This window comes from Odocoileus virginianus, chromosome 1 (genome assembly GCF_023699985.2).
Source record: "Odocoileus virginianus isolate 20LAN1187 ecotype Illinois chromosome 1, Ovbor_1.2, whole genome shotgun sequence".
Classification (NCBI taxonomy): Eukaryota; Metazoa; Chordata; class Mammalia; order Artiodactyla; family Cervidae; genus Odocoileus; species Odocoileus virginianus.
Window position 1 is genome coordinate 36049290 of NC_069674.1, and position 27762 is coordinate 36077051.

Sequence of the window (27762 nt, forward strand, 5' to 3'; positions counted from 1 at the left end):
ACGTCCGTGCGCGGTAACTTTGTTCCCGCCTCCTTTGCCCCTGACACCACTCACCTTCGGCTTTCTCGGAGCGCGACGTGCGTGCGCGCCCCCGGCCTTGCGTCAGGGCCGAGGGGAAAGGCCGAAAGAGCGAGGGTAGAAGGAGGGGTTGCGGAGGTTAGGGCCCAACCAGCGAGTCCCGTCGTCCTCCCTCCTCCTGACGAAGAGCGGAGAGGGAAGGGGAGGAGCGAGCCGGTCCGGCCGCGCACTCCAGGAGCCTCCTCGTGGAGGGGGGGGAGCGGAGGAAAAGGGCAGCACTGCCACCGCTGCTCGCGGCGGCGGAGGAAGAAGAAAGTCAGGGCCCCTACCCACCGCATCAGACTCAGAAACGCTCCCCCCCGCCCCCATCTCCCCGGAAACAGCCCCCCGCCCAGCCCCGCACACTCGCTGCCCCAACCGTGAGCCGCAGCCGGGTCGCCCCCGCCTCGCCCCGCCCCGCCGCCCGTCCCTGCGGGCCGCAGAGTGCGCGAGGCCTTAGGCCGGGAGTTGTTGTCAGGCCCAGGCCACTTCCGAGGCGGCCGCCGTGTGTCGCCGCCACTACAGGAGGACGACGTCGACGCTGAGAAGGAGGAGGAGGCGGCGGAGGCGTGTTGTTGTCTCGCCCACTCCCCTCCCCTGAACTCGCACCCAACGTCAGGGCGCGATGAAGTGAAGCGGCGACGAAGGTGGTACTTCCGCGTTGCGCTACCGGAGCCGAGAGCGCAGCCGAGGCCGCTCCCCCCACCCCTGGGGGGCACTTGGAGGACTCCGGACTCCCCCGCAGGTCAGCGCCCGGCGCATCTGGTGTTTTTGCGGCTGAAGCTAGGACGACGAGAGCGATCTGGAGCTCCTCCGCCCGGATTCCTGCTGCCCTCGGGCCCGGAGGCCGCTACGTACCCCACTGTGATCTGGAACCCAGGGACCCAAGTCCCGATCCGGATTATCGTGGCGCTTCTCCCGGACGGCCCTGGTGCTCGGTGTCCCTCCGCCGTCGCTGCCGCCGTTCCCGTTTCCGGCGGGGGAGATGGCCAGGATCTGACCCGGGAGGAGGCCGCACCCGCGCCGCGCTCTGCGGCGGGCTCTAGGCGATGCCGAGCAGCTCGGACACGGCGCTGGGGGGAGGCGGGGGCTTGAGCTGGGCGGAGAAGAAGTTGGAGGAACGCCGCAAACGGAGGCGATTCCTGTCCCCTCAGCAGCCGCCGCTGCTGTTGCCGCTCCTGCAGCCGCAGCTCCTGCAACCGCCGCCGCCCCCGCCGCCTCTGCTCTTCCTGGCTGCTCCCGGCACGGCCGCCGCCGCAGCCGCCGCCGCCGCGGCCTCCTCCTCTTGCTTCAGCCCGGGCCCCCCTCTGGAGGTCAAGCGGCTGGCGAGAGGCAAGAGGCGCGCAGGAGGGCGGCAGAAGCGGCGCCGCGGGCCCCGCGCCGGGCAGGAGGCGGAGAAGCGTCGGGTCTTCTCGCTGCCCCAGCCGCAGCAGGACGGCGGTGGCGGTGCTAGTAGCGGCGGGGGTGTGACCCCGCTGGTGGAGTACGAGGATGTAAGCTCCCAGTCCGAGCAGGGGCTGCTGCTGGGGGGGGCCAGCGCGGCAACGGCGGCGACGGCTGCCGGGGGAACGGGGGGCAGCGGCGGGAGTCCGGCCTCCTCCTCCGGCACCCAGCGTCGCGGGGAGGGGTCGGAGCGCAGGCCCCGCCGGGACCGCCGCAGCAGCAGCGGCCGCAGCAAGGATCGCCACCGCGAGCACCGACGGCGGGACGGGCAGCGCAGCGGCGGCGAGGCCTCCAAGTCCCGCAGCCGCCACGGCCACGGCGGCGAGGAGCGGGCCGGGGCCGCCAAGAGCGGCAGCAGCAGCAGTAGCGGCGGCCGGCGGAAAAGCGCCTCGGCCACGTCCAGCAGCAGCAGCAGCCGTAAGGACCGAGACCCGAAGGCCCATCGGAGCCGGACTAAATCGTCCAAAGAACCGCCTTCGGCCTATAAGGAGCCGCCCAAGGCCTATCGGGAGGACAAGACCGAGCCCAAAGCCTACAGGCGGCGGCAGCGGTCCCTGAGCCCGCTGGGAGGCCGGGACGACAGCCCGGTGTCCCACCGGGCCTCGCAGAGCCTGCGGAGCCGCAAGTCTCCCAGTCCGGCGGGAGGTGGCAGCAGCCCCTACTCGCGGCGGCTGGCCCGCTCCCCGAGCCCCTACAGCCGCCGCCGCTCCCCCAGCTACAGCCGCCACAGCTCCTACGAGCGCGGCGGCGACGTGTCCCCCAGCCCCTACAGCAGCAGCAGCTGGCGCCGCTCCCGGAGCCCCTACAGCCCGGTGATCAGGTGAGTTTGGCGTCCCGAGCGTCCGTCAGGGGCTGGGCCGGCCAGAGCCCGGAGGCTGGGCTGGAGGTGATGAGACTCCGCAAAATTCGGATCCGCGGGCGGGGCGAAAAACCCCACCTCGATCGGGGCTTCCGGTGGGGAGGGGCGCTTTCGCGCGCCCGGGACCCCTGTTGGGGCGTTTGGAGGGGACAAAGCGACAGGTCCAGCAGACTCTCCTCGCCCTGGAAAGGAAGGGTTCTGGGGAAGAGTTCAAAGTTTTAAACTTGTTGCATTGATATATTAACAGGTTTCTCTAAACTGCTCTTAGCTTTCCCCATACCAGTTGGTTTGGGTAAACCGAGAGGTGGTTGGATTTGTCACAATTAGAAAGCTCTCAGAAGAGGTTTCATTGCTGGAGACGTAGGACTGGGTTGCGGCTTAGGGAGTAAATATTGGAGAGTGGGCACCAGGTGCTGATGTCAAAGTTAGGTGTGGGTTGCGTATGTTGCATATGAGGAGTACAGCGATGGAAAAAGCAGCCTTTCTGTCAAGTTCGTTGTTTCAGTATGTGAAACAGCTGAAGTGAAGTCTCGTGGTTATAAATTTTGAAGATGCTTATTTTATATTCTTGTGTGAAATATTTTTTTTTCACCCGACCTTCCAGTTCTGGTTTTAGAAAGAAAAAAATGGCGAGATTGTGGTTTCATTGTTTGTTTGTGTGACACTCAGTTGCTGATAACGTCATTTAAATACAGTCTAGTTGCTGTGATCCTGTATAGTGACCCAGTGAATGACTTAGTACTGAACGTTTCTTACACTATTACACTATCTGCTATTTAAATTATTTACATTAAGGTTAACTAGACCTTTGAGTATCAGGATTTTTGTTCAAGTATCAGTGAAAAGTATAATTTGATCTAGTGAAATTGGAGTAATTCTTTTATGCATCTGTTATGCCTTACCTGTTACATAATACTATTTTCCAAAAAAAGTGTGTGCCTTGATATAAATTTATATCTTTTAAGCAAAATAAATTGTAAGTAACTTGAGGATATTTCATGTTCTTAGATTCCCTTAAATGTGTAGGAATTCTGGACTCTATAGTTTAGGGTATTAGAAAATGTTTGTCGGTTTTTTTTTTTTCTATTGGTCTTTTCAATAATGCCAAGCAGCTGCTGAGCGTGGTTATGTTGAATACAATATGTGTACCTGTAAAATTAGATCTTCTTGAAGCGTCAGCCTAGTGTTTGTAAAGATGTGATTCCAGCAGAGATTTGTGTTTGCCTTTAAACCAAAACAGCTGTATAAATCTCTTCATTCTTGAAGGGTTGCAGCACACTTAATAGTGCTAGTTGATGTGTTAAGCAGAGAATATCAAGATTGAACACTCAATTTCGCCATATCTAGCTTCTACATCTTGTATGAGTTTATATTTTTCTTTAAATGAAATATGTTAGGTTTGCCAAAATGTTTGTATTTTTTGCAGGTAAATTTGTTTTTGACTGATTAGGTCTAAGTTTCAGTGCTTTATATAGATACTAAGTGTATGATGCAGTTTTAAGAATGAATTTTGTGTTCATCAGACTTTTTAGTTGCTAGGTACTTCAGTGAGGTCCTTTATTATCTAATAGTGCTGTGTATTTTCTGTTTATTACAGAGCAGCGTTATGTGTGGTTAGGGGTGTTATTTTATATTTAGCAAATATTTATTGAGCATGTATTATATGCCAGATAACTGTTTTAGGGACTGAAATATAGCAGTGAAGAAAGACAAGGTCCTTCCCTTTATAAGCCTGGCATTCTAGAGGATCATTCATACAGAATCTTTTCATGGTGTCTGTACTGATCACCCATGTTTATAAATGGTTGGATTTTGAAGAAGCTTTAGAGTAGATTGGCCGACATTCCTGACAGCTAGCCTTTTGACTGTGTGCATGTATACATCTAATAGAGGTGGGAAGATGTTATATTACTTTGCGACAGCCTATTCTGTTAGATTTGGAACTTCTACTGCTGGTTTGCCCAGTTTCTTAGCAAGTCCTTGGGAGATTCCATTTCCTAAACTTTAACAGGGAAATACTTGTTTTTTTTGGATTATTTCAAGGATTAAATGAAAAATTTGTGTTTTGTGTGTATTTAAAATTGGTAAATTTTGCTGTTACAGCTCAATAAAACTGATATTTTTAAAGGGAAAAAGTTTGTGTTTTGTGAGGTATAGAAATATTATAGACTATTACAGAAACATAACATTGTAGAATATTTATTGAATAGCTTGAATTGCTGGAATTTTTCATATTGAAACCAGAAATCTGCCTCCACATAACTTTTGCTCAGTGCTTTGAGTTTAGCTTTTTGGAATACTTCAGAGCAAACATGTATGCTGCCTCTTCAAAATGTAGACAGCTGTGTCTTCTGAGTCGTTTTTTTGTCTGGGTCAAAAACCTAATTTTTCATAAAGTTTTTAGATTTCACATTGTATTATGCCTAGTTTGTCAAATGTCCTACTTGAAAATAGGACTCAGAATATATAGTTAAAATATTGATTGAAAAACTTGATTTTTAAATATAGCAAATGTGTTGTTACTGTTTTGGAACAACTAATTGATCTCTCTTGTTCACATTAATGCAGAAAGTTTTAAGTAATTATGGTAGATGGCCCACATTGTTTAATGAATAGACTGTTGGATTGTGAGCTCCATGAAGGCAATTAGCCTGTCTTGCCTACCATTGTATTCCTAGTGCTCAGCGTAATATCTGGCACCAGTAGACTTATTAATTGTTGAATGGGGACAGAAAGGGATGATGGAGTTTACTGAGCATATGAAATGCTGTGGGCCTGGATACTTAAGAGTTTAATAGCAACTGTGTGTTTTGCTATAGGAAATAGCAGAGTGATATTTTGTAGCACTCAGGGAGCTTATATAATAATGAATTGTCAGTGTAGATATTTTAAGGAAATGCATGCATGTTTAAAATGGTATTGAAACATGAAATGAAAGTTTTTCTCTGTATTCCTAGAATAAATCCTCTATTCCATTGACTTCTACTTCATCGCTTCTACTTCCATTGACAACCTGCTCTTTGCCTCCATCTGAATCTTTAGCCCCCTGCTGCTCATGCTTTTCATGAAGTCCTTTTTTACTTTTTCTCTTTTAAAACCAGGTTACCATATTTTCTTTGCTAGTTGACAGTTGGGGTGGTAGAAGTCACATAATTCTGCTGATTGGCCTTACAATAAATGTGCAAGTGAACTTAAGAGGGGCTGTGTAGAATGAGAGAGAGTGGTACTGACATTTAGATTTTACTGAGTGCCAGGCATTGACTGATACTTAACATACATTCACCTCCAAAGCCATGTTGTGGTTGGAACGTTCTTGTTGATAGACTGGGAAATGGATCCTCTAAAAAGTTCAGTGATTTGTTCCAAGGTCAGCTTGAATTCAAATGCTGAGCTGATCCTGAAGTATAAACTCTTGATAGCTATTGTGCTGTAGGGGTTCAGGGGAGCTGACCACCTCACTTGGCGATCTGTTTTGCTAAAATTTACCCCGTTTGGTTACTTGTGTGTTAATTTCTGTTTTCTGACCATCTCCACAGCATTTTGAAGATTTAAAAAAATTTTCAAAAAAACCCAAATTCTTCTAAAGGTCCTTTTAGATCACTTTGTCTTTTAATTTGTAGGTTTTATGAATAGGAGGCTAAAAACATTTCTTGGAGGCACTAGTAATACTTAGTTATTGCAATGGCATGTCTTGCTCTGAAGTCACTCAAGTCAGACCAGTTGCGATCAGTATAATAAATTGCTATATGTAACTGATTCCTTTTCTGAACGTGTGGAAGTTCTTTTCCACCAAGAAGCAGCAGAATCCTCAATTATGGAATAATGAGACCCTGAGGATCTAAAGACAGGCATAAATTTAAATGAATTGACTAGTATTCACTTGCATATGTTGTAGGGTACCTCTGTTGTAGATTATTTAGTGTTTTGTCCTAAAAACCAGTGCTCAAAAATAAATGAAGACATTCCAGAATTTTTAAAACAGTATTACTCATAAAATACTGATTTGATATGTACTTACTAGAAATATCATGAATACCCATAGATGAATTGAGTTCTTAAAATGCTTTTCAAAAGTGTTAGAAAGATAGATTAGTTGAATAAATGCAGAAACACTCAGAAGCGATGGAAATTCAGGTGAACTGTCTTAAATCTCTAAACCAGTAATCACCCCTTTCATTCCCAAGATGGCCTTGTGTTTTGCTACTTCTCTGACCAAACCTTACCTGTCATTTACGTCTGCTCATTCTGTATCACATTTTTATTTTAACACTGATACTGCCTTAGTTCAGGCCCTCATTTGTGATCAGACTTCCTGTTATTCTTTTCTTTCCTGTTCATCCATTCTTTTCTTCCCAGTTCATTCTTTATCCAGGAGAGTTTTCTGAAAATTTTGGTTAGGTTGTGTCACTTCCGTTAATTAACTCCACATTTTCTAGTGCATTGTCAGGTAAGGCCTTTTATTATCTGGCCCTGTTCTATCAGAGTTCTACTTTTAGAGTCACTTCTATTTCTCTACATTTTTACTTTTGCTGTTCCTTTAGCTTGAAATCTCTTTCTCTTCTTTGCCTCCACCTTTGCAGCTCAAAATCCAGCTCAAATTCCATCATCCTGAGACCTTTCTCCATTCATCCAGAAAAAGTTAATTCCTTTTTTTATATCCTTATAGCACTTTGCTGTAGCTTTAATGTAGAGCTTTTAAAACTTTGTTTGTCTGACTACATTTCCCTACTAGATTGCAAGCTCTTAGAAGACAAATTCCAAAGTGTATTTATTAGTGGTTGAATTAATTTAAATATTTTTCTCCACAGATTAATGCAAACCAACTTTTGCACAGATGCCAGTTGTATCTCTAAACTTACCTACTGTTTTGGTTCACGTATACTCCAGGATGGGGGAAGTAATTGTTTTGGTTTTTAAGTGAAGAATTTAAGAACCTCCCTCTTTTAGATTCTACTTAATTGGAGTGAGTCAAGAATACTGAGAGTCACTTTTAATGTGAGTAGAATGAATTCAGGGACTTCCCTGACAGTTCAGTGGTTAGGACTCTGTGCTTGGGGCCAGTGTTCAGATCCCTGGTTGGGGAACTAAGATTTCACATGCTCGGATGTGTGGGAGCCCTCCCCTATCTCCCCACAAAAGAATAAGTTCAGACTTAGTGTTTATATTTGCACTCTGTTGTGTGATCAAGATAATGATCTGTTTTTCTTGGTGAAAATTTTGAGTAAACTTTATGTCAAACTTTCATTTCCTAACTCTGAAAAATTAATAGCTATTTCTGAAAAACCAGTTGAAAGTTAATGTTGTGTAATATTAATGTTTAAGGTCATTTAAATTTTTTATTCTGTATGCTTTCTATGAATGTCATTTAAGTTTTTGCTGTTATTTTTGTTTTTGGTTGACTTTGTTTCATATGTAGATATTTGTAAACTTTAAACTGGATGTTGGAAGCAAAAGTGTTTGCTAGAAAAATCAGTTCTTGTTTAGTTGCTCAGTCATGTCCGTCTCTTTGCTACCTGCCATGGACTGCTGCACGCCACGCTTCCCTGTCCTTCACCATGTACTGGAGCTTGCTCAAACTCATGTCCATTGAGTCTGTGATGCCACCCAACCATCTCATCCTCTGTTGTCCCCTTCTCTGCCTGCCTTCAATCTTTCCTAGCAACAGGGTCTTTTCCAGTGCGTCAGCTCTTTGCATCAGGTGGTCAAAGTATTGGAGCTTCAGCCTCAGTCCTTCCAATGAATATTTAGGACTGATTTCCTTTAGGATTGACTGGTTTGATCTTGCAGTCCAAAGGACTCTCAAGAGTCTTCTCCAGCATCACAGTTCAAAGGCATCAATTCTTCGGCATTCGGCCTTTTTTATTGTCCATCTCTCACATCTGTACATGACCACTGGAAAAACCATAGGTTTGACTAGACGGACCTTTGTTGGCAAAGTAATGTCTCTGCTTTTTAATATGCTGTCTAGATTTGTCACTGTTTTTCTTTCAAGGAGCAAGTGTCTTTTAATTTCATGGCTGCAGTCACTGTCCATAGTGATTTTGGAGCCAAGAAAATAAAATCTGTCACTGTTTCCATTGTTTCCCCATCTATTTGCCACAAAGTGATGGGACCAGGTGCCGTGATCTTCATTTTTTGAGTGCTGAGTTTTAAGCCAGCTTTATCACTCTCCTCTTTCACCTTCATCAAGAAGCTCTTTAATTGCTCTACTGGAAGAGGTCAGTTCTCATTCCAGTCCGAAAGAAGGCAGGTCCAGAGAGTGTTCAGACTACTGCACAGTTGCCCTCATGTCACATGCTAGCAAAGTATTGTTGAAACTCCTTCAAGGTAGGCTTCAACAGTATATGAACCGAGAACTTCCAGATGTAGAAGCTGAATTTAGAAAAGGCGGAGGGACCAGAAATCAAATTGCCAACATCTGTTGGATCATAGAAAAAGCTAGAAAAATCAGAGGTATTATTCACAGTGATTTTGGTTTCTTGAATTTCTACACATGCAAATTATGTTAGAATCTAGTGTTAATGTGTTTAAAAAATAAATGTAGGTTAGAGGATCAAAATCTAGGCTAAAAATTGGAATTTACATAAATGGAAATGAAAAAGGTAGTCAGAGGAACTGGAAACTGAAAGTAGTTAATGGGCTGCATGCCTCCCCTTTTCTGTTTCTGCATTTTCAGTTGCATAGGGATACTTTCACTGACACTTCAAACTTAATTTGTCCACCTTTTAATTGATTATTTCACTTCTGGAGTCATTTCTTTTTCTGATATTGCTCTTCATTATTTTTTATATATTCTCAAAGAATAATAGAGGCTTACATAGACATTTTGGTAGTACAGAGAAGTATAAGAGATTAAAAGTCCCTTTGAATCCACCTACCTGAGATGATCACCCTGTGTCATTTTGATGAACATTCTACTAGACTTCTGTGCATATATTTGCAAGGACATAGGCTTTTACATAACATGCTATAATTCTATTTTGTACCCTGTACTCCATAGTGTATTTTTTATATTGACCCCTAGTATTGTGTTATGTGAATAGATTGTAACTTGTTTGGCCAAGTCTGTTTTGCTAGATTCTTAGTTTTTTGTTTTTTTCCCTATGATCATGTATGCATCACAAAATTTTTGTGTGCATTTGTTCATAATCTCTCCTAGATTGGATTTCCTAGGGATAAAATTGCTGGGGTCAATTTATAGGCTTATAAGCTTGATACACTATCATATTGCCCTTTAGAAGACTTTTATCAATTTGTATTTCCCTCTGATGTGAGAGTGCCTGTTTCTTTGGTCTCACCATCACTTGGAATTGTCAGATGTCCCACTGATTTTTTTTTTTTTTTTTAATTTGTGTTTCTAGTAAAGATGCCTTTATTTTCATTCATATATTGAATGTTCTAATTTCTTGACTCATTATTTTATTTGTTTTTCTAATTTATAAGAGCTCTTTGTATTAGATACTAAGTGTTTTTTGTGGTACTAATATTTTTGTGAGTCTTTTAACCTTCTTTATATAGCTTTTAGTTTTAATAAGTTTTTGATTTGTGTGTGCATACATGTTTTAAGTGGCATTAGTTTCTCTCAGACATCCAGTGGGAAAACCTTAGTAGTATTTAACTCTTCTCCTTCCTGAGTTCTGATGAATTGCTGGTTCTGATTGGTTTTTCTGTAATGCTCTTTGTGTGGTGTGCTCAGTCACCTCAGCTGTGTCTACCTCTGTGACCTTGTGGGCTGTCGCCTGCCAGTCTCCTCTGTCCATGGGATTCTCTAGGCAGCAATACTGGAGTGGGTTGCTATGTCCTTCTCCAGGGGATCTTACGGACCTGGGGATTGAACCTGTATCTGCCTGCATCTCCTGCATTGCAGGTGGATTCTTTACCCACTGAGCCACCTGGGAAGCCACCTGGGAAGTAATGGTCTTTAGTGGGCTCTTGCTTGGTTTGGAACTCTCTAGCTGATGTCTCTCGGAGAAGGCAGTGGCTCCCCACTCCAGTCCTCTTGGCTGGAAAATCCCGTGGACGGAGGAGCCTGGTAGGCTGCAGTCCATGGAGTCGTGAAGAGTCAGACATGACTGAGCGACTTCACTTTCACTTTTCACTTTTATGTATTGGAGAAGGAAATCGCAACCCACTCCAGTGTTCTTGCCTGGAGAATCCCAGGGACGGGGTTGCACAGAGTTGGACACGACTGAAGTGACTTAGCAGCAGCAGTAGCAGCTCATGTCTCTATTGTTGATTCTGCTTGCTTTTGGGCTTCACAGTTTTGAGTCCCTCCTGTTCTCTGCATTCAAATTAATCTTAAAATACCACTTTGAACCTGTCATTTATCAAACATGTTTACAGAGTCAAAGTCGTGAGTTGGGTATTTAAGATTCTCCATTGTAGACAGATCTAAAATAACCTTATTTCTTACTGTATATGCTGATGACAATAAAACTGGACTCCTTACTATTCTAAAAATATGGAGTTGTAAGCTCCTGTACCTTGATTTATGTTGTACCTTTCTTTGGCCAGTTCTGCTTGTCCATTCTTTCAACCATAGTTTGGGTGTCATCTTATCTATGAAGCCGTCATTAATCTCATTCCAAAGTGCTTTGTCTTAATGCTTTTTTCTCTGAGATCACTTTTATCTATACTTACTACGTCCAGGCTTACATTAAATAGAATTCTCCTGCCTAACCCCAGGTATGTTGGACATGCTTTATTTATTCATTTTTTAAAATTCAGTTTTATTGAAATAACTTTATATATAGTGTAATTCACCAGTTTTAAGTGTATAGTTAAATGGGTTTTGGCAAATACACACACACACACACACACACACACACACACACACACACACACACACACAGAGCTGTGTAACAGTCATCACAATCATGATAGCTGGAACAGTTTTGTTGCCTCCGAAAGTTCCCTATGCCTCTTTGTGGTCCATTCTCTGCTTCTACCTGTGGTCCTTGACAACCATGAATTTACTTTCTGTCACATTAGTTTTACTTTTCTTGATGTCATATAAATGGAATTATATGGTATGTAATTTTTGATGTCTACCTTTTACTTAGCACGCCTTTGAGATTCACTGATGTTATTGTATGTTCTAGTGGTTTGTTCCTTTTTATTGCTGAGTAATATTCCACTTATGAATATACCACAGTTTGCTTATCCTGCTACGCAGTTGATAAACAATTGAATTGTTTCCAGTTTGGGGCTGTTGTGAACAAAGCTTCTGTGAACATTTGAATATACTTTTTTTTTTTTTTGATGAGCAAATTAGGGGTGGAATTGCTGTGTTGTATGGTTAAGTGAATGTTTGACTTTATAAGAAAATGCCAGCCTGTTTTCCAAAATGGCTGTGCCATTTTGCATTCTAGTTGGCCATGTTTGAGCATTCCAGTTACTTTGCATTCTTACTGAGATTTCAGCTTTTGTCTTTGATTTTAGCTGTTCTAGTTGATACATAGTGGTATATCATTGCGGTTTTATTTACAGTTTCCTAATGTGGGCCTTAGAAAGCATCACTATGAAAAAAGCTAGTGGAGGTGATGGAATTCCAGTTGAGCTATTTCAAATCCAGAAAGATGATGCTCTGAAAGACCTGCACTCAATATGCCAGCAAATTTGGAAAACTCAGCAGTGGCCACAGGACTGGAAAAGGTCAGTTTTCATTCCAATCCCTAAGAAAGGCAGTGCCAAAGAATGCTCAAACTACCGCGCAATTGCACTCATCTCACATGCTAGTAAAGTAATGCTCAAAATTCTCCAAGCAAGACTTCAGCAATACGTGAATCGTGAACTTCCAGATGTTCAGCTGGTTTTAGAAAGGGCAGAGGAACCAGAGATCAAATTGCCAACATCCGCTGGATCATCGAAAAAGCAAGAGAATTCCAGAAAAACATCTATTTCTGCTTTATTGACTGTGCCAAAGCCTTTGACTGTGTGGATCACAATAAACTATGGGAACTTCTGAAAGAGATGGGAATACCAGATCACCTGACCCACCTCTTGAGAAACCTATATGCAGGTCAGGAAGCAACAGTTAGAACTGGACATGGAACAACAGACTGGCTCCAAATAGGACAAGGAGTACGTCAAGGCTGTATATTGTCACCCTGTTTATTTAATTTATGTGCAGAGTACATTATGAGAAATGCTGGGCTGGATGAAGCACAAGCTGGAATCAAGCCAGGAGAAATATCAATAACCTCAGATATGCAGATGACACCACCCTTACGGCAGAAAGTGAAGAGGAACTAAAGAGCCACTTGATGAAAGTGAAAGAGGAGAGTGAAAAAGTTGGCTTAAAGCTCAACATTCAGAAAACTAAGATCATGGCATCTGGTCCCATCACTTCATGGCAGATAGATGGGGAAACAGTGGAAGCAGTGTCAGACTTTTTTTGGGCTCCAAAATCACTGCAGATGGGGACTGCAGCCATGAAATGAAAAGACGCTTATTCCTTGGAAGGACATTTATGACCAACCTAGATAGCATATTAAAAAGCAGAGACATGACTTTGCCAACAAAGGTCCGTCTGGTCAAGGCTATGGTTTTTCCAGTGGTCATGTATGGATGTGAGAGCTGGACTGTGAAGAAAGCTGAGCACTGAAAAATTGATGCTTTTGAACTGTGGTGTTGGACAAGACCCTTGAGAGTCCCTTGGACTGCAAGGAGATCCAACCAGTCCATCCTAAAGGAGATCAGTCCTGGGTGTTCATTGAAGGACTGATGCTGAAGCTGAAACTCCAGTACTTTGGCCACCTCATGCAAAGAGTTGGCTCATTGGAAAAGACCCTGATGCTGGGAGGGATTGGGGGCAGGAGGAGAAGGGAATGACAGAGGATGAGATGGCTGGATAGCATCACCAACTCGATGGACCTGAGTTTGAGTAAACTCCAGGAGTTGGTGATGGACAGGGAGGCCTAGCGTGCTGCGATTCATGGGGTCACAAAGAGTCGGACACGACTGAGCAACTGAGCTGAAAGACTAGTACTGTTGAGCTTCTTTCTAGTTGCTCTTCGTGTCTTCAATGAAGTATCTTAAAATGTTTTGTCCATATTCTTTGTGAATTGAATTGCTTGTCTTATTGAGTTGTATGAGTTCTGTACATATCCTGGGTACAAACTCTTTATCAAATAACATATTTTGTAAAGATGAGCCAGTCTGTGGCTTACCTTTTCTTAACAGTAATTTCAGAGAGCAGAAATTTTAAATTTTCATGGAATCCCACTTGGCAGTCATTTTATTTTATGATTTCTGTTCTTTGTCCTACCATCCTGCCCTCAAACTGCCCAATTCATGTTCAGAGGTTTTCTCCTTGAGTGTTTTGTTTTTTTTTAATTGAAATATAGTTGATTTATGGTGTTGTGTTAGTTTCTGGTGTATAGCAAAGTGATTCAGTTATTTTTATGTATATATATATCCTTCATTATTGATTATTATGAGATGTTGAATATATATATCCTTGGCTTTGTAATATATATTTTTAATTTGTCACAGTCTACCTTCATGTATCATATAACATTACAGGAGCATATCTCCATTTTCTTCTTGTCTTTTACACTGTTCTTGTCATGTTTTATTTCTACGTGTGTATAACCTATGTTATACGTAGACATGAAATGTAAAATGAGAAAAGTTACTTACCTACCTTATGTATCTTTTCTTCTTAAAAAATGTCTCTTTACTTTTGGCTGTGCTGTATCTTCATTGCTGTGTAGGTTTTTCTCTAGTTGAGATGAGCAGGGGCTTCTCTCTGGTTGTGGTGTGTGGGCTTCTCTCTGCAGTGGCCTCTCTTACTGTGGCTCCCAGGCGCTAGAGCACAGGCTCAGTCGTTGTAGCACATGGGCTTAGTAGTTGCTCTGTGGCGTGTGTGATCCTCCCAGATTAGAGGTTGGACCTGTGTTCATTGCATTCTCATGCCTTGGCAGGCAGATTCTTTACCACTGAGCCACCAGAGAAGCCCTTATATATACTTTTTCAAACAGTTCTCTTTCCTTTGTATAGACCCAAATTTAATATGATATTTTTTTCTGTAGCCAGAGGGATGGTTTTGAACGTTTCTTTTAATGTAGGTCTGCTGCTTTATCTGTTTGAAAAAGTCTCCATTGTGAAAGATATTTTTGCTATGTATAAAATTCTGTATATACTTTTTCCCCCCCCCAGGTACTTATTTCATTTCTAGCTTGTGCAGTTTGATGAGAATTTTCGTAATTGTTTTTACTTCAGCCACTGGATTTTAAGTTCCATGAAGTTCTTTTTTAATCTTAGTGTCTCTTAAGCATTTGTCACCTGTGTGTATCTATAGGTGATAGATACTTGACAAATAATTTTAGATTGATTTGAATTACAAAATATCCCACATTTCAAAATTGAATAACACTTCATAGGGATTGCATTGAGTCCAGAGATTAATTTGAGAGTATTCCTGTCTTTATCCATTGCTTGTATTGTTGGTGTTCTGTTGCTCAGTTGTGTCTGACTTTGTGACCCCATGGGCTGCAGCATGCCAGACCTTCCTGTCCTTCACCTTCTCACGGAGTTTGCTGAAACTCATTACCAAACTTGAGTTGATGATGCCATCCAACCCTCTCATCCTGATTGAGACCTGATGCTGGGAAAGACTGAGGGCAGGAGAAGAAGGGGGTGACAGAAGTTGAAATTGCTTGTATATAAAGCTATTAATACATTTTGCTATTAACGGGGTCTCATATTGGCCTTGAAATAAATTCATGATGACCAGAGCTAGACTAATCAAAACTGTGTGCCTCTGTGCAAGTCAGGTATCAAGCCCTTTCTGTGTTCTCCTGTCTTCTTTCTCTCTTTAGAAATACATTTGAAGACGTGATTCAGTGAAACATGAAGACAGGGTTATGCTCAGTGGATTAGAACTTGTTTGCCTGAGCAAATCAGCAAAAGTCAGCCGTGTATTTTCTATTTTTTTTTTTTTAACTTTTAGTGTTGTGTTAGGAACATAAGGAAAGAAGATATACTTTTAAAATAAACATGAAGCAATTCGGTATTATTTATTTTTTCTAGTTTTAAAGTATTGTACAGTTTACTCTGACTTTAAATGGTGCAGTCAGTGGTTTTTAGTATATTCACAAAATGAATAATTCCTGCATAATAAAAAAAACTGAAACAACTTAAGTACTCTGAATAGGGGAGCAGTTAAATAATTTATGGCACAGATATGTGATTTGCAAATATTTTTCTCCCTTTGTATCGCTTTGCTGATGTCTGTTAAACACAAAAAGTTTTAAATTTTGATGAAGTCTAGTTAATTTTTCCTTTTGTTGCTTGTGCTTTGGTGTCATATCTAAGAAGGCATTTCCTAATTGAAAGTCACAAAAATTTTCTCCTATATTTTCTTCAAAGGGTTTTTATACTTTCAGGTTTTTTTTTTTTTTATACTTTCAGTTCTTACATGTTGGTCTTTTATCTAGTTTGAGTTACTTTCCTGAAATCTCAGGTCCATTCTGTTGATTTACTTGTCCATCCTTGTACTAGTATGACACTCTGGATTATCCTAACTTTGTAGTAATTTTTGAAATCAGAAAGTATGATTGTGTTTTTATGGGATTGGGGAGGATGGTGGAGAGATCCTTTGCATTTCCACATGAATTTTAGGATCAGCTTGTCAATTTGTACAGAAAAGAAAGTTAAGGATTTTCATAGGAATTGCACTGAACCTGAAGATTAGTTTGGGAATATTACCAATATTCTTAATAATGTTAAGTCAACTAATACCTGAACATGGAATGTCTTTCCATTTATATTTTCCTTAATATTTTCAATGGTGTTTTAAGTTTTTAGGTACAATCCTGGCACCTTTTTGCCAAATTTATTCCTAGATTTTTCTTTTAAGGCTATTGTAATGGGAATTGATTTTGTAAGTTAATTTTTTTTTGTAAATTTAAAAAACATATTGAAGTATAATTGATCTGCAATGCCATGTTAATTTTTGCTGTACAGCAGAGTGACTTGGGTTTATATGTAATATGCTTTTTCATATTTTCATTATGATTTATTGTAGAGTATTGAGTATAGTTCCCTTTGCTATACATTAGGATCTTATTTCTTAAGTAGATTTTGATTGTCCATTGCTGCCGAGTAAAACTAATGTAGATTTTGGGGGGGGGGGCTACTCCATGAATTGAGGGATCTTGGTTCCTCAACCAGGGATTGAATTTTGGGTCTTGGCAGTGAAAGTGCTGAATCCTAACCACTGGACTTCTAGGGAATTCCTTACAGTAGATTTTTCTGTATTGACCATGTATCGTACATCTTGCCGACTTGTCTGTCTGTTCTAATAATTTTTTAGTGGTTTCCTTAGGGTATTTTATATACAAGGTGTGTTATCCTATCTGCAAATAGAGAATGCTTTACTTCTTTTTTACCTCTACTCTAGTTTTTTTTCTTGTCTAGTTGTAGTGGCTAGAAGTTCAGGTCCAGTGTTTATTAGAAGTGGTGAAATTGGACTTTCTTACTTTGTTCCTGATCATTTAGGGAAAGCATGCAGTCTTTCTCCACAAAATGATTTTAGCACTGAATTTTTCATAAATGCCTTGTTTTATTTTTTGATTGCAGTTGTTTCTCTCAGAGTCTCATTTTTGGTGTCAAAAACATTCCAAAGGCTTTGATTGTCCCATATACCCAAGCCTGTATAACTATCACTATTGTCCCATGGGCTGGAAGAAGAGGAAACTCTCCTACTTTGTGTGTAATGATTGGTCACATCGGTTTCTTCATATACAGTGCCCAAAAAACATTTGAAAAATGTTTGTTATGGAAGATACATGCATTGATAATAGTATTTCCTTTAGTTAGTGTTACTTGAAACTGGAAGTGGAAGTTGCTCAGTCATGTCCAACTCGTTGCGACCCTGTGGACTATACAGTCCATGGAATTCTGTAGGCAAGATACTAGAGTGGGTAGACATTCCCTTCTCCAGGGAGTCTTCCCAACCCAGGGATTGGACCCAGGTCTCCACCATTGCAGGTGGATTCTTTACCAGCTGAGCCACCACGGAAGCCCTAGTGTTACTTAAGCACACATAATTTTATGAATTTCAGTCTGTAAAGTTAAGCAGTTGGTGTACTGGAATAAATGGCACAACTTCTTTCGTTTTTATTGAGGAAAGTGACAATGTAAAAAACAATGTAAAATACCATACATTTTGGTTTGTAGTAATTTCTAGTAGTGTTCATCTTTAAACTTTTCTGTTGGTGTTTATCCTTAAATTTTTCTGTAATTTTCAGTTTTCTACGGTGAAGTGGTGTGACTTTTTTTTAACCTACACTTTTTTTTTGTATTTGCAATGTAATACTTGAAAACAATACGGAGGTATAGCAAGATGTGAAAGCTGCCCTTTATGCCCTTTTCATTTCCATTTCCTTCCAAATATATAACAATGTAAATAGATTGGTGTACATCCTTTTTTTGCATACATGCTTACATATAAACATGTGTTCATAAACATTAAAGATGTTTTATGCCATAAATGTTCTTTACTGTTTTTTAAACAGTATTATGTGAAGATGTTTCTAAAACTACATAGAATTCCATAATGAAATTTATCAAGCTTTATTTAACCATCAACTGTTGGGCACTAAGCTATTTTTTTTTTCATTATTTTTGATTTACAAATGGTCCTTTTAAGTATATGCTAGGGATAACTTTCAACAGCATATGATTTTGTAGCATATGTTCTTGTAGCATATGTTCTTAACAGTGGAATTACAACTCCAAAGCGTTTGATAGATACTACCAAATTGCTTTTAAAAAAGACAGAAATTTTATATTTTCTCTGATAATTTATGTGAGTGACTTTCTTTTTATTCTCGTGACTACTTGATATTTTCAGAATTTCTCTTTTTGCCATCCTGTTGGATGTAAATTTATTATCAACGTTTTATTTTGCTTTTTTCTGGTTACCAGAGAAGAGGGAGCATTTAAATTTCTTAAATGACCATTTGTATTTCTTCTGTGACTGAATTATTTTTCTAATTAAGAAGACCCTCTAGTTATTAAAAAGAAGGAGCAAACACAGTTTTACATTAGGAAAAGTAGTTTTGTTCACTAAATCCCCATGGGGTAATTAATGTAAAATGTTTGGTTAATAAAGAATAAATTCATTTCAGTGTTTACCTGAATAAGCTAATTAACTAAATGTGATTCTGTTTTGACTAGCTGGATATCTGTTACTCAAAGCATTCTTTAGTATTAATATTTGCAGACAGTCAGAGAAGTAGATAACTTGTTCTTAACTTTTATTCATCAATTCAGTAAGTATCTTTTGATCTCTTACTATATGCCAGACATAGATTTAGGCATTGGGGCTATAGTGGTAAACGAGACATTGGTTGAGGAGAGGGGTGTATATATACTAATTTATCTTTCTGATGAGGGGAAGCCTTACTATAAAGTTGACAGTTAAATGGAGACATAGGCAATGGCAACCCACTCCAGTACTCTTGCCTGGAACATCCCGTGGACGGAGGAGCCTGGTAGGCTGCAGACCATGGGGTCACGAAGAGTCAGACACGACTTGAGTGACTTCACTTTTCCCTTTCATGCGCTGGAGAAGGAAATGGCAACCCACTCCAGTGTTCTTGCCTGGAGGATCCCAGGGACGGGGGAGCCTGGTGGGCTGCCGTCTATGGGGTCGCACAGAGTCGGACACGACTGAAGTGACTTAGCAGCAGCAGCAGATGACAAGAGTCAGCTATGTGATGATCTAAGCATCCCAGGAAGATAAAAAATAATATTTTAAGATATGACGTCAAGAAGAAGCATGGCCTTTTTTTTCTTTCTTCATGTTAAAAAAAATTACAGTTTATTTACCATGTGTTAATTTCAGGTGTGCGGTAAAATGACTCATACATCTATATCCTGTATAACTCTTCTTTTTCAGATTCTTTTTCATTGTAGCTTATATAAGATATTGAAGACAGTTCCCTGTGAAACGTCTTACTATTGTAGGTCCTTCCTGTCCATCTGTTGTAAATACAGTCGTGTGCGTCTGTTAATCCTGAACTCTGGTTTATCCCCCCCCTCCTTTTTCCCTTTGGTAGCCATAAGTTTGTTTTTAGTGTCTGTGAATCTGTTTTGTAAATAAGTTAGTTTGTATTGTTTCTTTTTAGATTCCTCATGTAAGTGATATCATATGGTATTTGTCTTTCTCTGACTTATTAGTATGATCATCTCTAGGTCCATCCATGTCGCTGCAGATGGCATTATTTCATTCTTTTTTATGGCTGAGTAATCTGTTGTAGATACCTTATCTTCTTTATCAGTTCATCTTTTGATGGACATTAGGTTGCACAGTGTGACCTTTTGAAGACTTGGGAAAGAGGCTTGTGTGGCTGGACCCATAAAGACATGTAAGAAATAAATGGAGGAGAAGGATGTAGTATGGTGTGGTAGCAATAAATGATGCCTGCCTTTGAACTGGAAGACTTGCTCTTGAGTATTGACTCTACCTTTTTATAGATCCTGGCCTCTGAATTTATAAACCCTCTTCATCTTAGTTCTTCCATCTGTTTTCTCTATGCCTTGGTTGATATAAAGAGCATGTCAAATGAAAAATGCCCATAAAGGTGTTTTGTAAACTGGTTCAGTGTGGTGTGCTTGTTTATTTAATAAAAGGCCCTATCTGTGTGTTTTGCTAAGGGCTCTGGAGCGACACGGAAATGAATTACATTTCGTGTTTGCTCCTTAAAAGAGGATATAGTCTAGTAGTAATATAGTAATATCTGAAATACAATGTTGAGAATGATGGAGATCTTAAGGATGCAGATAAGGTGCTATAGGGACTCAAGGGAGAGCTTTCTTTTTTCTTGGAGTTGGTGGTATGGCTTTATGAAGAACACAGGACTCTTGAACTAGCCATTGAAAGATGGGTATGGTTTCAATAGAAGATGGAGGGGAAGAGGATAATCTCAGTAGGTCAACCTGTGGGAATAAAGGCATGGAGCATTAGGCAAATTCAGAAGGAAAGGTTAGGACTAGACAGATTACACAACATTTTAATACTAGGTTAAGGAAAGTGAATTCCATGCAATAGGAATACTACCAGCGAATATTTGTTGAGCGTCTGCCTTTGTCAGGTCTATGTTGGTTAGGACTGTGAAAATTCAGTGATCTCACTTTAATTGGAGAATACAGATTAATTATTAAAATTTTAATGAAATGTGAATAAAGTGTTGCAGGATCATAGTTCAAGGAACATCTCCAGCTGCCTGGCATAATAAGGGAAGGCTTCATAGAGGTAGATATTAGTGTTTGGACATAAAGTATCCCTTTTCATAGCAGATAAAATTGATAAAGAGAGGCATATGAAGAAACATTCTAGACCTGGCACTTTATGTGTTTTGGGATGGCTGGATGAGGTTTTGTGTGCAGTACAAGGCTGTAAAGAGTTATGTCAGAGAGAAACTGAAAGATTCAGGTGGTGGCGTGAACAGTAAATTAGAAAATGTAGAGATTTGAGGTGGGGAACCTGTTAAGACTATTACTATGCTGGACCAAGTAAAAGATGATGTAGGACCTCTTCATGTGAAATAGTAGCTAAGGAAATAGAGAACCTGGAAAACTGGAGACCTGCTTAAGATGTAGAGTTGGCAGGACTTGAAAATCAGTTGGTTATGGGAGAAGGGAGGAAAGGATCAGGTGGAATATGGAATGACTTCCAGGTTTCTGCTACTTCAGTGGATACCAGTGCATGAGGATAGAGTATATTTAAGGGGAAAGTGGATGGATTTGGAGAGGTAGGCAAATAGTTTCAGCTGTATTGTGTCAGAGGTGCATATAGGATAATTGGGAGGGGCAAAGGATGACTTGGGGGGTGATCAACATTTAGATGATGATTTAAGCCTTACATAGTGAATAAGGAAAATCGCTCAGTCTTGTCTGACTCTTTGCAACCTCATGGACTATATATAGTCCATGGAATTCTCCACGCCAGAATACTGGAGCGGGTAGCTATTACCTTCTCCCAGGGATCTTCCCAACCCGGGGATCGAACCCAGGTCTTCCATGTTGCAGGTGGATTCTTTACCAGCTGAGCCACAAGGGAAGCCATATATAAGTATAAATTAAATAATCATGGGAGAATAGGTAAGTGAAGAGGAACCTTAAGGAGCATTGAGAAACAGCCATAGAAGTAAAAAAACAATCAGGGAAAAAAAGTATTAAAAGTGGTTAGAAGTTTTTTTTTAAGTGTGTAATCAGTGTTGTCATCATAGACGTTGATATTTCTCTTTATTTTTCCCTTTACTTTTCCTCCAGAAGTAGGTCATTGGTCACCTCAATAGTTTCAGTGAGGATATATAAGTGAGATTATAGTGACTTGAGTATAAGGGAGCAGATTAGAATTTGGCTATAATTGGAAGGAGAGATAAACAATATCAAGATACTATTGCTTGCTTATTTTTTCTTGCCTGTTTTTAAAGATCAGAGAGTCGTGAGTTTCTTATTTCCTGAGAGGAAGTAGTGAGTAGACAGTCAAGGGTGAAGTCGCAGGGAACGGAGCAGCCACTGAGGGGCCTCGCACAGCGCGTCTCGGGCTGCAGTGGGATTCTGTTGGGATGCAGGTTCTGAATCCGGAGGTCTGGGTTGGAGTCGGAGCCACAGCGTTTCTGGTGAGCTTCCCGGATCAGGATCTGCTGCTTTTGTTTATGGGCCATACTCTTTGAAGTGATATTTAGAGAGTATGGGATTGGTAGTATTACAGTAAATTAGCCTTAATAGAAAGAGGAACACCTGCTCTGAGATCAGGTGGAATATAAGGTGGATGGGATACCAGTTAGGTTTGTAGGTAGGAAACATGCTCGGTAACCTTAATTTGTTTTTTCTGTGCAATAGAAGGAAAGTGGCTTTAAAAAAAAGACTTTGAGAATGGTGTTGTGAGCTTAAAAAAGTTGTGAAGGTTTGTAATAGTTACTAAAAGGAGAAGGGAAGTGAGTGAGTATGAGACATGTAATAATCACTGAAAAGTGAGAATTATTAATAGTTTGGTTATGGTATCTGTAGAAATAGTTGGGACAAGGAGAGACTAGATTTGAGGAAGTCAGTCCTTTTTAAGATGATAGGGTAATCTAGAGGAGAGTAATGAGGTCTGAGATGAACAGTGACCTTGAGGGTAGAAAAGGAAGATGTGAATAATGGCCCCCTCCAAGATGACCTGGTGGCTCAGACGGTAAAGAATCTACCCGCAATGCAGGAGACCCAGGTTCCCTCCCTGGGTTGGGAAGATCCCCTGGAGAAGGGGATGGCAACCCATTCCAGTATTGCCTGGGGAATTCCATGGACAGAGGAGGCTGGTGAGCTACAGTCCATGGGGACACAAAGAGTCGGACACGATTGAGCAAATAAACACACACACACACACACAAAGACGTCCACGTGAACTTGTGGTACATTACTTTATGTGACAAAAGGGATTTTGTAGATGAAAATAGGAATTTTGAGATAGATTATTCTGGCAGTAGGTCCTGGGTAAACACAAGGATCTTTGTAAAAGGAAGCAGGAAAGTCAGAGTCAGAAAAGACTATGTAATGATAGAAACAGAGAGAGGAAATGTGATGATGAAAGCAGAGGTCAGATGATGTGGGACCATGAGCCAAGGAATGGAGAGCCTTTAGAAGCTGGAAAAGACAAGGAAACAGATATTCTAAAGAGACTATAGAAGGAACAGAGCCCTGGTGACATGTTGATTTTAGCCCAGTGAGACTTTTTGGACTTCCAGAAACTGTAAGATAAATCATTTGTGTTGTTTAAGCCACTAAATGTGTGGATTAATTTGTTACAGCAGCAATAGGCAACATGCAGGGAGTTGTGGATGTGTGGGAATGTTGAGTTAGAATCATAAAATCAGGCAACTGATGGCATGTGAAATGGGCAGCAGAAAACTGGAAAGGTTTTTAAGCTGGGTAAATGGGTGGAGGATTGTGGTGAAATTAAAAATAGAGAATGACAGCAGATTTTATAGAAAGGTGTTCATTTTGCATGTAAGTATGGGTTAGATATGGATTAGTTTTGAAACAAGGAGATCAATTTAAGCGGCTGCTATTTTATAGTTTTATTTAATGGTACTATTAAAGTTAATAGAGCTGTTGCAATAAAATGCATGGCAAATTTTATAGGAATATTTAGAGTTTAGAGTTTTGACTGAGTGACCAAAGGGGTGAGTGAGAGAGACTGGCTTTCTAAAAAATAATGCCACATTATGTTTATATAGTGCTTTTCTTCATTTTGGGAAGTGTTTTCCCCCAGGCCCCCACCCCCTGGTTTATTGAGGTATAATTGACAAATAAACATAAAATTATAATATATTCAGGGTATCAACAGTGATGGTTTTGATATATGTACACATTGTGAGAGGCTTTCCACAATTGAGTTAACACATTCATGACTTTGCATATTTACCTTTTTTTTTACCTTTTTTTTTATTTTTTTTTTTATTTTTTGTTGTTTAGTCGCTAAGTCATGTCCGACTCTTTGTGATAAGTGATATCATGCAGTTATTTGTGTTTCTCTGGCTGGCTTCATGTAGCATAACACCCTCCAGATTCATCAGTGTTGTCACAAATGGGAGAATTTCTGTCTTTTTTTTTAAGGCTACATAATATTAAACACATGCCCCCATTTTCTTTATCTGTAGAACTGTTCATAAACACTTAGGTTGTTTTCATATCTTGGCTAGTATGAATAGTACTGCAGTGAACATGGGAGTATAGGAGTATTTTGTTTTATTGCGCTTTGTAGGCTCTTTGTGTTTTTTGTATACAAACTGAACTGAAAGTTTGTAGCACCTCTGTATTGAGTTAAGTCTATTGGTGCTGTTTTCCCAGCAGCATTCTTTTTTAAAATATTGTTTGTTTTTAATTGGAGGATAATTGCTTTGCAGTGTTGTGCTGGTGTCTGCGGTATAACAGCATGAATCAGCCATGAGTATACATATACCTCTTCCCTCTTGAACCTTCCCCTCTGCCCCCATCCTACCTGTCTCGGTCCTCACAGAGCACCGGGCTGGGCTCCCTGTGTTACACAGCAGCTTCCCACTAGCTGTCTGTTTTACACGTGGTAGTGTATATATGTCAGTGCTTTAGTGCTTTTCTCTCAGTTCATCTCACCTTCTCCTTCCCCTGTTGTGTCTACAAGTCTGTTCTCTATGTCTGTGTCTCTATTTACCTTGCGAATAGGTTCATCAGTACCATTTTTCTAGATTCCATATATATGTTAATATACAATATTTGTTTTTCCCTTTCTGCCTTAACTTCACTCTGTATAACAGGCTTTAGGTTCATCCACCTCAGTTCAGCTGACTCACAGTTGTTCCTTTTCCTGGCCCAGTAATACTACACTGTATTTATGTACCACAGCTGCTTTGTCCATTCATCCGTCAGTGGACATCTAGGTGCTTCCGTATCCTGTCTCTTATAAGTAGTGCTGCAGTAAACACTGGGGGTACATGTGTCCTTTTGAATTGTGTTTTTTTCAGGGTACATGACCAGTAGTGGGATTTCTGGGTCACATAGTAGTTTCATTCTTAGTTTTTTAAGGAATCTCCATGCTCTTCTCCATAGTGGCTGTATCATTTTACTTTTCCCAGCAGTGCAGGAGGGTTCCCTTTTCTCCACATCCTCTCCAGCGTATATTGTTTGTAGATTTTTTGATGATGGCCATTCTGACGCATGTGAGGTGGCTCCTCATTGTAGTTTTGATTTACATATCTAATAATTAGCAATGTTGAGGATTTTTTCATGTGTTTATTGGCCGCCTGTATGTTGTCTTTGGAGAAATGTCTGTTGAGGTCTTTTCTTTCATTGGGTGGGTTGTTTTTCTGATTTTGAATTGCAAGAGTGAGTGAGTGAGTGAAGTTGCTCAGTTGTGTCTGACTCTTTGCGACCCCATGGACCGTAGCCCACCAGGCTCCTCAGTCCATGGAATTTTCCAGGCAAGAGTACTGGAGTGGGTTGCCATTTCCTTCTCCAGGGGATCTTCCCAACCCAGGGATTGAACCTGGGTCTTCTGCACTGCAGGCAGACACTTTACCGTCTGAGCCACCAGGGAAGCCAGTCACGTGCATAATTTGGAGATTAATCCTTTGTTAATTGTTTCATTTGAAGTTTTTTTCTCCCATTCTGAGAGTTGTCATTTCATCTTGTTTATAGTTTCCTTTGCTGTGCAAAAAGCTCTTAAGTTTACTGGTAAGTCACTTCAGTCGTGTCTGACTCTGTGCAACCCTAGACCGCAGCCCATCAGGCTCCTCTGCTGCTGGGATTCTCCAGGCAAGAACACTGGAGTGGGTTGCCATTTCCTTCTCCAGCTCTTAAGTTTAGTTAGGCCTTCTTTGTTTGTTTTTGTTTCTGTTTCCATTACTATAGAAGGTGGGTCAGAGGATCTTGCTGTGATTTATGTCAGAGTGTTCTGCCTGTGTTTTCCTCTACACATTTTATAGTTTCTGGCCTTACATTTAGGTCTTTAATCCATTTTGAATTAATTTTTGTGTATGGTGTTAGGAAGTGTTCTAATTTCATGTTTTTACACATAGCTGTCCAGTTTTCCCAGCACCACTTACTGAAGAGCTGTTTTTTTTTCTCCACCACTTACTGAAGAGCCTCTTTTGTCAAGGATAAGTTGCCCATAGATGTGTTGGTTCATCTCTGGGCTTGCTTTCTTGTTACATTGATCTGTATTTCTGTTTTTGTGCCAGTACCATACTGTCTTGATGTCTGTAGCTTTGTAGTATAGTGGGAAGTGAGGACGGTTGGTTCTTCCAGCTCTGTTTTTCTTTGTCAAAATTGCTTTGGCTATTCAGGGTCTTTGTGTTTCCATACAGATTATAAAAGTTTTTTGTTCTAGTTCTATGGAAATGCCATTGGTAATTTTATAGGGATTGCATTGAATCTGTAGATTGCTTTGGGTAGTATAGTCATTTTCACAATGTTGATTCTTCCAATTCAAGAACATGGTATATCCCTCCATTTGTTTTTGTCATCTTTGATTTCTTTTATCATCAGTGTCTTACAGTTTTTTGCATACAGGTCTTTTGTCTGCTTACATAGGTTTATTCCTAGGTATTTTATCCTTTTTGTTTGCAGTAGTGAATGGGATTGTTTCCTTAATTTCTCTTTTTGCTTTTTCATTGTTAGTATATAGGAATGCAAGGGATTTCTGTGTATTAGTTTTGTGTCCTGTACCTTTACTAAATTCATTGATTCAGTTCAGTTCAGTCGCTTAGTCGTGTCCGACTTTTTGTGACCCCATGAATCGCAGCACGCTAGGCCTCCCTATCCATCACCAACTCCTGGAGTTTACTCAAACTCATGCCCATCGAGTCGGTGATGCCATCCAGCCATCTCATCCTCTGTCTTCCCCTTCTCCTCCTGCCCCCAATCCCTCCCAGCATCAGGGTCTTTTCAGATGAGTCAACTCTTCTCATCAGGTGGTCAAAGTAGTGGAGTTTCAGCTTCAGCATCAGTCCTTCAATGAACACCCAGGACTGATCTCCTTTAGGATGGACTGGTTGGATCTCCTTGCAGTCCAAGGGACTCTCAAGAGTGTTCTCCAACACCACAGTTCAAAAGCCTCAATTTTTCAGCGCTCAGCTTTCTTCTCAGTCCAGCTCTCACATCCATACATGACCACTGGAAAAACCATAGCCTTGAGCTCTTAGTAATTTTCTGGTGGTATCTTTAGGGCTTTCTATGTATAGTATCATGTTATCTGCAGACAGTGAGAGTTTTACTTCTTCTTTTCCAATCTGGGTGCCTTTTATTCCTTTTTCTTCTCTAATTGCTTGGGTAGGACTTCCAAAACTGTTGAATAATATTGGAGAGAGTGGCCACCCTTGTGTTGTTCCTCATCTTAGAGGGAATGCTTTCAGTTTTTCACCATTGAGAAGAATGTTTGCTTGGGTTTGTTGTATATGGCCTTTATTATGTTGAGGTACCAACAACAGTACTTTTTAAAATTGAGGTATATATTTCTTTTAGAAATAATGCTATTGCACACTTAATAGCCAACAGTATAGTGTAATGTAGGTTTTATATGTGCTGGGAAACCAAAGCATTTGTGTGACTTGGTTTATTGTAGATTGGCTTTTTGTGGTGCTTTGGGTATGTCTGTACAGATACCTCTTTTGATGTAGTGATTTCATTTCCTTTGAATACATACAGAAGTGGATTGCTGGTAGTTGTATTTTTGACTTCTAGATGTGCTTCTGTATGATTTCCGTGGTGGTTGTATCAGTTTGCATTCCTACCATCAGTGTACTGAGGTTCCCTTTTCTCTGCATTCTCACCCGCATTCAGTGTTTTTCATCTTTCTGATTATAGACATTCAAGCAGATGTGTATGCCTTCTCACTGTGGTTTTGAATTGTGTTTCCCTGATGATTA

At 40.9% G+C, this 27762-nt stretch overlaps 1 protein-coding gene and 1 non-coding gene across 5 annotated transcripts in view; one reads left to right on the forward strand and one right to left on the reverse strand.

The window, feature by feature from the left end:
* The first annotated feature begins 1009 nt into the window (after window positions 1-1009).
* The window catches only part of CDK13 (cyclin dependent kinase 13), a 119655-nt gene continuing 92902 nt past the window's right edge, over window positions 1010-27762 (forward strand). For all 4 annotated transcript variants that reach the window (XM_070466705.1, XM_070466720.1, XM_070466714.1 and 1 more), the window contains exon 1: window positions 1010-2320. In XM_070466705.1, coding sequence (XP_070322806.1) covers window positions 1107-2320 — 1214 coding nt within the window. In that variant the 5' untranslated portion in view covers window positions 1010-1106. The remainder of the gene's footprint in view (window positions 2321-27762) is intronic.
* Window positions 25362-25433, reverse strand: TRNAC-GCA (transfer RNA cysteine (anticodon GCA)). Its single transcript has one exon. It is a non-coding gene; the product is annotated as a tRNA-Cys (tRNA).